Here is a 14868-nt window from a genome sequence, read left to right as displayed (position 1 = left end):
TTCAATCCCTCTCCTTCTCTTTGTTCCCACTACCACTACTTAAAATGAAGCCTAATTTCTCACCAGATTGACTTCCTACGGGTCCCAGGCATTTTCACCAAAGGAAGGAAGCCCCACAAGGAAATGAGGCACATCCTTTTCCAAATGGGCCAGCTACTGAAGAGGCCCCAGTTTGATAGATTCCTTGCAGCAATGCAGACCTACTGACTTTTCAACCAACCCTTATATCCATGTCTCCTGTGAAACACTGACAACGACATGAATTTCAAACAATGTTAAAAGACTCCAAGCAAAACTAAATTCACCTGAGTGCTAGATCTGATCTATTAGCACCAGCTATCCTCTGAAATACTATGTAATTTCTCTTTTTAAAATCTTTACAATGTTCCTCTACAACTTTGCAATTAAGGCTAATCTATTTAACATGATATCAAAGCCTTCCATGAATCAGCCCTTTCCTACTTCTCCCACTGTATCCTTCATCAGATGCCCTTCAAACATATACCCCACATGTGCTGGGTTGAGATTCTTAACATTTCTCAAAATGTATGCCTCTCTCTGGCTCCTGAGCTTCAAATGCATTTTTATGTGTGCCCCAGATACTTTTCATTTGACTGATTTATCCCTCAGGATTCAGGTGGGCCATCACCAATCCATCACTCCTGGTCTGAGATACTGCCCAAGAGATGCTTTCACAGAATCCTATACCAAAACATGCCTTTACCAAAACATGCCTCTTATCCAGTATTGCCTTCCTCTGTGGCCTTTCAATACTGATAGTGAGTGACATGAATGCCTAGAGCTTCATTTCACTGGGATATCTGCTGTAGTTGACCCAGGATCATGCAAGCTGTGATATATATATCACACATACACACACAGAGATATACATATGTGTGTGTGTGTGTGTGTGTGTGTGTGTGTGTGTGTTTATATGTATATATATATATATATATATATATATATATATATATATGTTGAATGAATGTATTAACTGAATACCACTGAGTCCATGAAGTCTTCCTCAATCCTACTCAGCAGGAAATGATTCTTTCCCTGAACTCCCTCAAATCTTTATCCCTACCTTTTTCTATTTAAGAATCATAGAAGGGGCCGGACACGGTGGCTCAAGCCTGTAATCCCAGCACTTTGGGAGGCCGAGGCGGGTGGATCACAAGGTTGAGAGATCGAGACCAACCTGGTCAACATGGTGAAACCCCGTCTCTACTAAAAATACAAAAAATTAGCTGGGCATGGTGGCGCGTGCCTATAATCCCAGCTACTCAGGAGGCTGAGGCAGGAGAATTGCCTGAACCCAGGAGGCGGAGGTTGCGGTGAGCCAAGATCGCGCCATTGCACTCCAGCCTGGGTAACAAGAGCGAAACTCCGTCTCAAAAAAAAAAAAAAAAAAAAAAAAAAATAGAATCATAGAAGGAATAAGAGCCAATGAGCTTACTAAATTGAGCTGCTTGAAAGTAAGGGTCCCTGTTTAATTCACCTTTGTATCTTACCAGCACCTAACTTAGCTCCTTACCTCTAGTAAGCTTTCAAATAATTATCAGATAAATCACAGTAACCTTAAATGCTAACGTTCCATAATTCAGTTCCATCTCCCTTCAGTTCATTTTCTAAGTGCAAACACTGTTAGATAGCCAAAACTGTTCTACTCGGAGGTTTATAGGTGGATATTATTAGAGAAATGCGAAAAAAAATGGTTCAGAAGCACAGACAGCTAACCCATGAAAGTTTTTAAATAAATGAATAACTGCAGAAATGTTCTACTTCCAATTGATTATTTCCAAAAGATGATTATGGTAAACAAAATTCATTTGAAAACATGCTATACCATCTATTCTATGATGGATCCCAGTAAAAACTCAGCTCAGAGTTTTCCATTTATTTTCTATATATTGAGCACACACTAATAATAGCAAACATCCATCTAGAACTGTGGAAGGCACCCTACTTATAGCCAGTAAGAATTTTGCAAAGTTAGATTTAAAGATTACAATATTGCTGCTCAGAAGAGTTAAAATGCCTAGTTTCTCAGCGGTGGTTAAGTCATAGGAACAGTTTCTGAACCCAGATATTGGTGACTAAGTGCATATTCTACTCTTTCTCTGGGATTCCCTCCCTAATGTAAGCCATAGCTCTGCTAGTCAACCCTGTACTGCTAGTAACTATAAAATACATATGCTTTAAGTCTCCCTGAATGAAGAAATTTCTGAACTTTTATTTCTAGTACTATCAATTTTGTTCCCAAATATTTTTTATTAAAATTCTGCCTTAAAAACAATTTCCATGACATGTAATAATTTCTTCAATCAGCTTAAAGAACATTGTCAGCCCAGGTGCAAGTGGCTCATGCCTGTAATCCCAGTACTTTGAGAGGCCGAGGCCAGCAGATTATCTGAGGTCAGGAGTTCAAGACCAGCCTGGCCAACATGGCGAAACCCTGTGTCTACTAAAAATAAAAAGTTAGCCAGGCGTGGTGGCAGGCGCCTGTAATCCCAGATACTCAGGAGCCTGAGGCAGGAGAATCGCTTGAACCATCTCAGTCATCAGTGAGCTGAGACGGTGCCAGTGCACTCCAGCTTGGGCAACACAGCAAGACTCTGTCTCAAACAAACCAACCAACCAACCAACAAACAAAAAGAACATTGTCTTCTTAGCACCAATTCCATTAAACATTACAATTCCACATATTACACAAAAGATTTCCACTAAAGTGTCATAGGGTTATAAGTGACATTATTTACTGACAAAAATATCTTAAACAAAGAAAACTTTATGTACCTAAAACAAGAGCATAAATACCTATAACTGCTGTAATAACTGTTTATATATTTCATACAATAAAAATATTTCTTACCTGAATTTTTCCATGGAGAATTAATGAATATGAAATACAATTCCCTCGGGTTAATGATAGGCTGGTGTTAGTAATTTCATTTGGTGGACTTTGTTTTTATATTTGCTTCTTTAATTATTAAAAACATAAACTGTCCTTTAGGTTAGAATGGAGGTCAATTTATTAGATTCATAAAACAGAAGAAAGGAATTATCAACTGAAAAGGAAAAGTTTAATGTAACAACCGAATTAAAATTAACTTACTATAATTGTGTATGAAATAAGTACATCTCTAAGAAATATAGGTTTCCTAAAAAGATGCAACTCAAAAACACAACTAATGTTTTGTTTATAGCTTCGTAGAATTAGTTAGAAGTTATGCCTTTCAAGACATAGATTAGCCAAAATTATTTCAAGAAATATGTTCATCTAACCTTTGAGCTGGCACCTTATCCTGGCTATTCTCTGCCTTAAGACGTAGAAAGCTGCAAAACAAATGTCCAAAAAAAGAAATTCCAGATCTTTTCTCTGTAAGGAGGCTGGACTTGGGTATTTATCAACTTGTTACATTCCCGGAGACTTACACATATTCAACTTTCAGTGCTTTTCTGAAACAAAAAAAAAAAATCTAGGACATGTTTAAAATAGTAATATTTTAGTCACCATTTTGTTATCAAAAAAACATTTCATAACAAAAATATTAACCAATAATTAAAGTTATGCTATTCTTCTAGTCCAAATTCTAAATTAAAATATTTCAGACCTTTTGTGATGCTGTATTTTCAGATCCAATTTTTCATTTCCAGAATATTAATTTCTGATTCCTAGAGACAGTATCCTTTTATTTAAATGGGAGTTGGAAAACACATCTGAAAAAATTTAAACTTTTGATCAATTAGTAAGAAAGGCTAATAGTCTTAAAATTGATATATCTTTACTTACCTGTTTCTTACATACTGTATGTTCCCTTCTCTGTCCAACTTTGGGGAGGAAATGTAATTTATTTTTCTTCCCTTCCGCAGCATTTTCTTCTTGCATGGCTGCTTTGGTTGTCAATAGCAACAAGAATTACCACGAAAGCACAGCCATTTCACTTGAAGATACATAAATAATCCAGTTTTATGAAAGTAAAGGGAAGAAATTTGAAATGGTACTAATAATGGTCAGTATTTGATCAACCTAGAGATTTTAGAAGAAAAGGGATTATTTTATTCTTCTCTTCTAAATTAATGCCTTTAAAGCATTAAATATTCATTTTAACTTACAATTGTATATTTATTTGTATAATTTAAAATTAGGTGAATGGGGCCTTCTTTTGGGTAATATAGGAAGAAAAAATTCTAAGTCCAATTTGATTTAACTGAAGCATTAATTTAACTATTGATCCAGAATGATAGCTCTGCATTTTTAAAGACATGAATTACATTTGCTTGCTAGACTTTTTTTTAATATTGGTTAGGTTTCTACTGTTAATTTGAAGAGAACTCACCATATCTTGATGTTGACACATTCCTTAAATAGAATAATAAAATATATCAGGTACAATCTAAGCAAACAGCTGAAATCAAAGTATAAATAGCAAATTACATTCTGGATCACACATGTTATGGCTATGGTTATATATGAGAAAGAAAAAATATAAAAGGATACCGTTTCTTTAATACTTTAATTGCCAATTTTGAATCATCAAATTTATCAGGAAAAATACTTTAAATTATTGTAAGCAAAGGGAAAACAACTTAATAAAGAATAGCAAACATCATTATGATCTAACTAGTTGTATTAGTATCAAACAGCCAGTTTTGTATAGCTTATTTTATTCTTGTAGTACCTTAAGGTTGGGTCATATTTTTCCTATGTAATATAAATTAGTCTTGAAATACGTAGATTTAGTAAGCTTTAGGGTATTAATATATACCTGACTTTAAGATAAAATTTTAGCCAATGTCCTATATTTTTAATTTGCATTTTAAAACTACACAAAACTGCATTTTATGTCAAAGCATATTAAATCTGGAATAGATTACTTCTAGAAAGACTTGGAGATCTATTCTCTATTGAAAGATAAGGAAATTTTTATATGCAACTATCACAACAATTTTTATTCAAGTTGCCAGAAATAAATGCCCTACATGAATTTTTTTTTTGCAGTATAAACCCCATGAAGAGATGCACTAAACTAGGATTCATTCATAGCACATAGTATTGAAAAATCTGTCTCATTTTCTCTTGACAATCTGTTGCTTTATGGCCATCATCATAAAATGGCCACAGCAGTAAATACAAGCAACATTTTTTTTTTTTTTTTTTTTTTTTTGAGACGGAGTTTCGCTCTTGTTACCCAGGCTGGAGTGCAATGGCGCGATCTCAGCTCACCGCAAACTCCGCCTCCTGGGTTCAGGCAATTCTCCTGTCTCAGCCTCCTGAGTAGCTGGGATTACAGGCACGCACAACCATGCCCAGCTAATTTTTTATTTTTAGTAGAGACGGGGTTTCACCTTGTTGACCAGGATGGTCTCGATCTCTTGACCTTGTGATCCACCCGCCTCGGCCTCCCAAACTGCTGGGATTACAGGCTTGAGCCACTGCGCCCGGCACAAGCAACATTTCAGCAAAGCTACTTAGTTAGCTTAGAACTCTAGAACTCTCTCTGGCAACTTGCCTAAGAACCCTTGCTTCAGTTCATCTGAAGATTTTTTACTATATGTGGTTGGAATTAATAAGCACTCTGATGATTTTACAAAATTGTGACTCATAAACCAGAGAAACTAAACTATTTGGGGATTATGTTTCTTGCTTGCTAAACACAGGTTTATGGGTTTGGAGCCAATCCTGAACTTTGGACTGGGTTAGGGAACTGAAGGATAAAAAACCTTAAAGAACTGAGCCTTTAAAAAAAAAAATCCAAAGGTATGCCCATCTTCTCATGTATAGTTTCATTTACTGTAAAGGATTATAAAATGTCTAAATATTAGGCCAAGCATAAACTTTGGAAACAAAATAATAAAATGCTACAGACTAAGACAGCTGATGCAGTTACCACATGTCTCAGACTGGAGGCATACAGCCCCTTAAGCAAGCAGCAAGGCATGACACATGCACTTCGTTAAAGGTGATAAATGCCAGGTACACGCATAAAAGGGAAAGGACCTCCCTGACACACTAATTCTGCCTCCCAATCCTAATCATCAGCTAAAAAGGTATTAACTCCTTAATTTTCATGCTATATTTTTTGTTGTCAAAAACGCTGATGTTAGCCTGCAAACTCTTCACAGATGACTACATAACTTTGTACATTTATAACACCAACATCCAGGACAACAGATCCTATGGACAACAAGTTAAGTAGCAATTTGGATGATCCCAACTTTCAATACACTACTTTATAACTATTAAAGATATAAAAGAATTCATCCAACCTCAACACAAGATTAAAGAACAGAACATTTAGCAAATCTATACATTATTTCTTCATAATTTTATGCTTTTCTCCCAAAAAGTAATTGTTTCAAAAATCACTCTGCCTTAGTTAAGAAATAAAACCAGACATCATAATGTCTTAATTCTTGGCCATACAAAGACACCAAGACACAATCTTTTAATTCTGCAGTGATTTTAAAACTTAACCCAAGAGACAAGGGACCCCGAAACCACCATTACCTATGTGAAACACCATAAAATATTTCTATAACCATGTAAACTTCGAATAATTTGTCCAGTAAAAACTATAGTTAGTACATACAAGATCAACTCTAAATACCCAAATACACTAAAAAATACAACTAAGAACAAGCTGTGATTTGTGTTTTTCTATTATCAATAGCTTTGCTATTTGTTGGTATATAAATACTTGGCAGATAATTACCAAGAACCTACAAAATCTTAACACTAAAATAAAATAGGAGGCACCGAACGCTTTGGAACAATATTTTGGTGGGAAGTTTACATTTGGAAAGTCTGTCCATGGAGTTTGTTTCTGACATTCCACAACATACACCTTTGACCATTTAGGAGCTTACTTTAGAAACTGAATTTGAGAACTTTGATTTATGAAAGTAAGGCTAAAGGTTTTTGAAAATCAACATGTTTTTTGGCAAAGTAAGCATAAATCCAAAATTCCTAATTGTTTTCCTTTTACATATGTAAACTGTGATGACATAGTTCCTAAAATTTCAGAGTAAGTCAGTAACATCCACAAAAGGCAACCCTAACCTTGTGATCTGATAATGTTACAGCAAAGTAATGTTAGTTCTGGAGAACTTATATTATTAATCTACAGAATAGTTAAAAAGATATTGATCAAGTAAAGTGTTTGGTTTTAAAATTTTGTTAAATCTTGACTCAACATGCAAATCGCCCCTGCAAAATCCTTAGTCTCAAATTTGCACTCCTCTGGCATCTAGTATCTACCAAAGCTAATATATGGCAGAAAATGAATGCTCCTATTAAAATAGAATCGGGAAAAAACCTCTTTGCTCTCCAAAACAACTACTATATTCTAAAGCTAAGAAATCATTTTGATTATTCATATCTTTTTTCCTCCCATCAGAGTGAAGAATAACCAGTTGGTTTAAAAGTATTTCAGCAGGCTAAGTTTAAAGTAAAATTCTTCCGAAAATTTATAAAATAATATGGAATGAAAAACTATTTTACCACACATCATAATACTTTATCATGTCTGGTCTGTAATATACTCCCTCATTCTGGCTTTATTAGAAATTTTATTAGGAATTCTATTATGGCCATAATTGTTTCTTTAATTATGTATCAGTAGTAATTACACAATAAAATCAGAAAACATAAAAAGAAGGCTTAGTGAATTAAAATTTAAAATATTTGTATTGGATGTCATTTAACTGAAATCTTTCCCTTATAAGAAACCAATTTTTAAATAATTGGTATATTTTACACCCAATTTGTCCTGGCAGGTTCCCAGGGATGCACTGTCAATAATATTAGGGCTATGCTACTAGTATTTTTCTTTTTCTTTTCTTTTTTTTTTTTTGTACAAAAACCACATATTATTCCCCCCCTCACAAATTCAGGTGGCTGAATTACAGGAATAAAACCAGATCAAAGACATGAAAAGAAAAAGCCACCACTTATACTGAAACATAACAGTGTTAAGAATTCAGGTATTCTGTAGAATTATTACCATAGTAAAAATATTTCCACCTGGATCTTTTAAATTTGAAAGTGATCACATTAAAGACCTGAGGTTAAAAGGGACCACAGTATGAACCAGAATTCCATTTTCCTTCTAGGACTCCAGGGAAATGCCTCTAACCAGGTGGCCCTGGTCACCATCAAAGTACTGGAATACTGGAACCGAGGAGTCCTTGGTCCTTTTGTTTTTGTTCTGGACTCTTGGGAGTGGAAATGGGAATGAGTTTATTCCTAATTGGAATTTAGTTCCAATGCATTTGGCTCCAGAAAGACCCCAGTGCCTTTTGACAATGGGCCAGGGTTTTCCCTACTTTGCGACAGTCTTTCCCAAAGGAAACTCATTCTAAATACTTAACTGCTACTAGTATTTTTCTATGGTTGTAGAAGGTGATGAATACACTTCGAATTTTTTTCAAGCCAAATTATCTTGACTAAATCTTTGAGGATTAATCATTTGTTTGTTCCCATGAAGACACAGAAAACCTTGGCCCTGACAATGCTAACTTTCTCAGCTCCCCACATGGTGATATAGAATGATAATTCAGATAGGTAGATTCTTGGTTGATGCTAGTCTCTGCAGAAAAGGCATTTGAAGACCTCTTTGCTCCTCCCAAGGAGATATAACCATTACTGGATTGCTACCCTCTCAGAATACGCATTAAGCCATCTTTTTAAAATCACTATTTGCTTTTTTTGAGAAAGAAAAAAAAATCCTGGAGTACTAGGAGAAAAAAATACTAGGAGCACATGTGTATCAGGATCTCAGGTTCTATTGTCGAGGGCTTCAAGAGTACATTCGAATCAGCCCTTCCATACACCTCAATGAAAAGATGACTTAGGTTTGGGTATGGGATGTTGATATGCAGAGCATTTCTTACAGACTCTGCTTTGAGTCTACTCAGGTCTAAGCAACTTGCATAAATCAGTGCTTATAAATCCAACTTAATTAAGAAAACAGTTAAGGGTACTTTGACTCCCCGGCACACCTATAGCAATCAGGAACTTTGGGGAAATAAGCACTGGTGAGGGATTCTGTTGTTCCTGGGTTCACTGGCCCATATCCATATATCAACATCAGTAGGGTAAATGATTCCTGGAAGCAAGGTTCTTGCCTTTCCTTCTTATTCCAAGCCATAATTGGCATGGAAATGAATAAGTATATAGCAAAATGGTGATGCATTTATATATTTCTATCCAATGGATATAGAACTGATATTTTAAAATCTCCCACTAATTTCTTTGCAGATCCTCCTTACACTGGGGCCTAGGGGGCACCTATCTATGCTCCATTCATAACGTCTTTGGATATTAAATCCATCAGTTGATTACTTATCCTCAAAATATATAGACTTAAAAAAGAAAGAAAAAAATGAACTGGCCTTTAATCTATTAAATAATACAGGAAACTTTAGAACACTGTTAATGATCCTAACCTGAAACTATCTTGTCTAACCTGGAGCTGTCCATCCAAAGCCCTATACAGTTTACCCATCACAGCTAGATATTCTGGGCTGGATCCAGCTGAACTGTCAGAAAGCTATGTGCATAGATAACACTTCTTAAGCTATGTATAGAACAGCTTTCTGTGAACTGTACTTTTAGAGCAAGGGTCTCATCTTATGTTGAAGGATCTTCTATGAAATCTTTTCAAAAACCACCACAGGCTTCGTGATAGGAATGTTGCTGTGGGCCCTTCCACTCCACCATTCACTCCCACTCTGTAAAGGGACACATGAAAGTATTCCTTCAGAAATACATGCAGGAAAACCATAATTTCTTCCAAATAACTTGTTTGCTTTTTCCCTAGCAGACAACACAAATTAAATCAGAAATAACACCTTTTACCTTTGGCTACCAGAAGCTAATAGCCAAATTGCAGGACATATTTAGGATTCTATGGCTTACATATCTTCATTTGAAAAACCCTCCTCCTAATCTTTTTATTTTACCCCGTTTTCTTCCACATAGCCTTGTTTTTTTTTTTGTTTTGTTTTTTTGTTTTTTTGTGTTTTTTTTGAGACGGAGTTTCGCTCGTTACCCAGGCTGGAGTGCAATGGCGCGATCTCGGCTCACCGCAACCTCCGCCTCCCGGGTTCAAGCAATTCTCCTGCCTCAGCCTCCTGACTAGCTGGGATTACAGGCACGCGCCACCATGCCCAGCTACTTTTTTGTATTTTTAGTAGAGACGGGGTTTCACCATGTTGACCAGGATGGTCTCGATCTCTCGACCTCGTGATCCACCCGCCTCAGCCTCCCAAAGTGCTGGGATTACAGGCTTGAGCCACCGCGCCCGGCCCAGCCCTTGTTAATTCTATTTCCTTGTTTTATTGCATGAATTCCTGGAAGCCACTTTATATACTTTCCTAAACAAGATAGGGCATAAACAAATAGAAATAGAGAAATCAATTTAATTTACCTTTTAAGGTAACTTCTAAGGAATCAAAAATAGAAGGTGCCTGAAAGAAGGTTTCTACTCTGTAATATTAGCCATGATTTACTCTCCTTTACATTAATATTTAACTTAAGAAAATTTGTAACAACAAAATTAAAGCTCTTCAATTATTATATTAATATAGAAATCAAATGTCTTTAGATATGTCCTCCATATCTAAAGGCATACAACAGTGATGAAGTTATATGCAGATATTGATTGCAGCATGTTATGTAAAAACAAAATATTGAAAACCACTCAAATGTACATAAACAGGGGATTGTTTAATTAATTATAGTACATTCATTCCTGTAATGGCATACTGTATAGCTATTTAAAAGAATGACTGAGGTTTAAATAAACTGATAAGGACTGCTTTCCAAAATGTAGTGTTACATGAAAAAAAGGCAAGATACAGAATCGTTTGTACTTCATGGCATCATTTATAAAAAAGGGAAATTTTGAAGAAGTTAAGAAATCTCTACAAAGATCAACAGGAAATGGTGGTAGCCTGTTGGGAGGTGGAACTAGGTGTCAGGAAAACAGGAAAGTTAGAAATACTTACCTTCACTGCCGTCTTGCTCTTAGTCTGTCTCTTTTGATTTTTCACTTAAGCATGCATTTCTTATTTTTTTAAAAGGAGACAATTGAAGTACATACTTGGGATAAGGATTAGAATAACTAATAGAAAATACATGCCCCTATGGTTTTAAGGACACTACAAAAAGTACTTTGGTACAAAAATGTCTTAATATTTCCTCAAAATCTTTTTATTGTAAAAGGTGTCCCCAAAATGGTATTCAGATCTCAGAATTCTACATACTCCTCCTTAATAGGTCATGGGTCTAGGAAAAAAAAAGCCCACACTATATACAAAGGTATAAAAGTTATGGCTAAGGCTGGGTGTGGTGTCTCACGTCTGTATATTCCAGAACTTTGGGAGGCCAAGGTGGGCAGATTACCAAAGTCAGGAACTCGAGACCACCTGAGCCAACATGGTGAAACCCTGACTCTACCAAAAATACAAAAATTCACTAGGTGATGCACACCTGTAATCCCAGCTACTCGAGAGGCTGAGGCAGAACTGCTTGAACCCAGGAGGCGGAGGTTGCAGTAAGCCAAGGTCCCGCCACTGCACTCCAGCCTGGGAGATAGAATGAGACTTTGTCTCAATGAAAATTAAAAAAATTATGGCTAACCTAATAAAAGATCAATGAATTAAGCAATTCTTAAAGGAATGTGTGAGTCTTTCTCACAAGTAAATGACAGGCAAGAAGCCAGCGGGAGACCCTGGCAAATGGACACATCTCACTCCATTCTCCTAGCTTCAGCCCATTGCCTCTGGTCTAATGGGAGAAGATGATAAATGAGAGCAGATGGACATTCACTGAGTTGTCAGAAAGATTTCTTGGGAAAGAAAAGGGATCGGAGGATCCTAAAATCAAAAAAAGATCAGACTCTGGATATGGGATTGCTGGAGCATTGGGGTCAGCATTGCCATTCAGTCCTTCCCGTTAAACTACTTTCTCTACTGAGTAAGAAGCCATTGGGCAATTGATCAAAATTACAAAGGTACCTGCCATTTGACCACATATAAAAATTTATTCCTCAGAAACACTGGGAACATGCAAAACAACATTTTTAACATATGTTCAAAGTTATTTAGAATTGCTTGTGTTAGCAAAGGATTAGAATCAATATAAACGTTCATCAGTAAGAGACTTGCTAATAAATTACAGTATAGCCAAACAAGGGAATGCTGAGTCCATGAAAAAGTAAGGAGGCGGCCAGGCAAGATAGCTTATGCTTATAATCCTAGTACTTTGGGAGGCCAAGATGGGTAGATCAGTTGAGCTCAGAGCTCGAGACCAGCCTGAGGAAGATGGCAAAACCTGCTCTCTACAAAAATTACAAAAAATATCCAGGTATTGTAGCTCACACCAGTGGTCCCAGCTTCTTGGAAGGCTGAGGTGGGAAGATGGCTGGAGCCCAGGAGGTAGAGCTGCAGTGGGCTGAGATTATGCCACTGCACTCCAACCTAGGTGACAGAGCAAAACCCTGTCTCAAAAAAAAAAAAAAAAAAAAAAAAAAAAGGTAAGGAGGCTCTATAGAAAACCTTTCAACTTGTACAGTTAAGAAAAAGCAGCAGCATACAAAGCAGTGCATACAGTATGCTTTCATTTGGACAAAACAAGTAGGTGGTAGGGGAGAGATCTATTGTAATTTACCCATAAGTATGTAAAATATTTTTAAAAGCATACCAAAAACTGATCATGCTTGTTGCTCTGAGGAGGGATATTTGAGGAAATGAATACATTTTCTCTTATAAAATAAATATTGTCCAAAGATTGGTGGAAAAATTTAAAACACTGCACAAAATCAATTGGAAAGGGGAAAGAGTATCTGCATGTGGCAGTGGGGGGCAATGATGAGGGTTAGGCCATCAGAACCCCTCTCCCCTGCCCTTCCATCTCCCCCGTGATGAAGGCCCATCCCCGTGATGGGTATCTTCCCTTACCCACTGAAAGACATTGTGTAGAATCACTAAGCATTCCTAATAATCATCTGGAAGGCATGCAGTGGATTCAACGAACTCAAAGTTCATAGAACATGAATTCTATAGATAAAAAGCAACGAAAAGAAATGCTGGAAGTTACACTTGTTACAGGAGGTGAGGGAGAAGCCACTTACATTTTTGAAAGCTTATAAAAAATTTCCACAAAGCAAACAGAGTGTTGTTTCTGGCACCAGAAGTGCCTTCTTGGTCCCATTGTGTATGCATGTGTACACCTTCAAGCAGCATATCCCTGTGGCAGGTATTTGAGGACAGATCTAGCTGCTGAACTGGCAGAGATGAGAGTGCTTCCCTTTAGTTGGCCTGGACTTCTAGCATAGGAAGTACTAAAATTTCTGGCCGGGTGCAGAGGCTCAAGCCTGTAATCCCAGCACTTTGGGAGGCCGAGGTGGGTGGATCACGAGGTCAAGAGATCGAGACCATCCTGGTCAACATGGTGAAACCCCATCTCTACTAAAAATACAAAAAAAATTAGCTGGGCGTGGTGGCACGTGCCTGTAATCCCAGCTACTCAGGAGGCTGAGGCAGGAGAATTGCCTGAACCCAGGAGGCAGAGGTTGCGGTGAGCCGAGATTGCGCCATTGCACTCCAGCCTAGGTAACAAGAGCGAAACTCCGTCAAAAAAAAAAAAAAAAAAAAAAAAAAAAAGTACTAAAATTTCTAATCCATAAAGGTTAAGACCTGCCAGATTAAGCTTATGAAGGGATCTCAGGAAATTAGTAGATCTTAATGGTATTACACAAAGATCAGTTCTAACTGGGGAAAAGAATAAAAGAACAAAGCAATTTCTCTGAAAGTTAACTTTAAAACTACACATACTAACAAGTTACCTGTTTGACAAAGTCAAACTTCAGCACTGATCTTACTTTGCAAGCTGCATTCTAAGACCACCTGAAGTTACCCAAAGTGCATGGTGTTCTTAAACAACCTTTCAAGGAAAGTGGCAGTTAAAAAATCTAAATCAAAACCTCACTTCCTAAGGATTTGCGGATTCAAGTTTAGTGTTCAAAATAACCATTATCCACTGCCTTGCTTTTATTTCTACCTGAAAACAAAACCAAACCAAACAAAAAACGCAGATTCTGCATTCTCACCTCAAAATTAGGAAAGGAAGCTAACAAACGAAGGACGATGAGGTGTACTCTGCTCCATTAAGCTGGCCCCAGAATTCTGCTAGCACTCTTCAATATAGATGTAAACAGAACAATCCCCACCCCTTTTGAGAGTCCCTGTTACTTCTTCAGTGCATACAGGTATAAAAATTGCTCTAGTTGTTGATCTCAAATAGAAAGGCATTTACTAGTATAACCTCTCCATGGAGAGAACACTACGCGTTGCCTTCAGAACAAATTCTAACATTCTAACATGTCTAATTTTCTCTTGATTATTTTAAAGAGAGTACTCAAAATCCAAATAATCAAAGAATGATATAATCTATATAATTTTGTGATTATGGACAGGAAGTTAATGACCAGTATAGGGACCAAAATTAATAAATCATGTTCTATTTGTAAGACTAAGCATCTGAACCCAGATGGGAGTAAGAAATAAAACATGAAATTTAAATATTTTGTTTACTAAACCAAAATTCTCTGCTCAAATAGCCTTTTCATTTGAAATGCAGAAAGAAATAATTCAACACTTTTTTCATCATTTCCAATATCCATAATAATTAGCCAGTAATATATATTATCCAACCAAAATTATTTGACAACTCCCAAAATGCCTTCAGAATAAATTATATCTCAGTCCCTATGTTTCACTAGTCTGTAAGTTTATCTGAAGCTGATAAGAATAAAACATTTTCACTGTACATAGAAGAGGCATCAGGAAATGAGGTTCAGA

The 14868-nt window shown here is 36.5% G+C and overlaps 1 protein-coding gene across 7 annotated transcripts in view; it reads right to left on the bottom strand.

Moving 5' to 3' along the window:
- NPNT (nephronectin) overlaps positions 1-14868 on the bottom strand; it is a 78742-nt gene that overhangs the window by 55907 nt on the left and 7967 nt on the right. For 4 of the 7 annotated variants that reach the window (XM_039468429.2, XM_010340092.3, XM_074396535.1 and 1 more), the window contains exon 3: positions 3286-3336. The exons of 2 other annotated variants lie outside the window; for them this stretch is intronic. In XM_039468429.2, coding sequence (XP_039324363.1) covers positions 3286-3336 — 51 coding nt within the window. Of the gene's footprint in view, positions 1-3285; positions 3337-3435; positions 3460-3614; positions 4364-14868 lie in introns of all 7 variants that reach the window. One more of the 7 variants, XM_010340093.3, reaches the window with a different exon arrangement.

The sequence above is a fragment of the Saimiri boliviensis genome, chromosome 3, assembly GCF_048565385.1.
Source record: "Saimiri boliviensis isolate mSaiBol1 chromosome 3, mSaiBol1.pri, whole genome shotgun sequence".
In the NCBI taxonomy this organism is placed as follows: domain Eukaryota; kingdom Metazoa; phylum Chordata; class Mammalia; order Primates; family Cebidae; genus Saimiri; species Saimiri boliviensis.
Note: the sequence above shows the minus strand (reverse complement) of the source record. Positions and strands in the feature narration are given on the sequence as shown.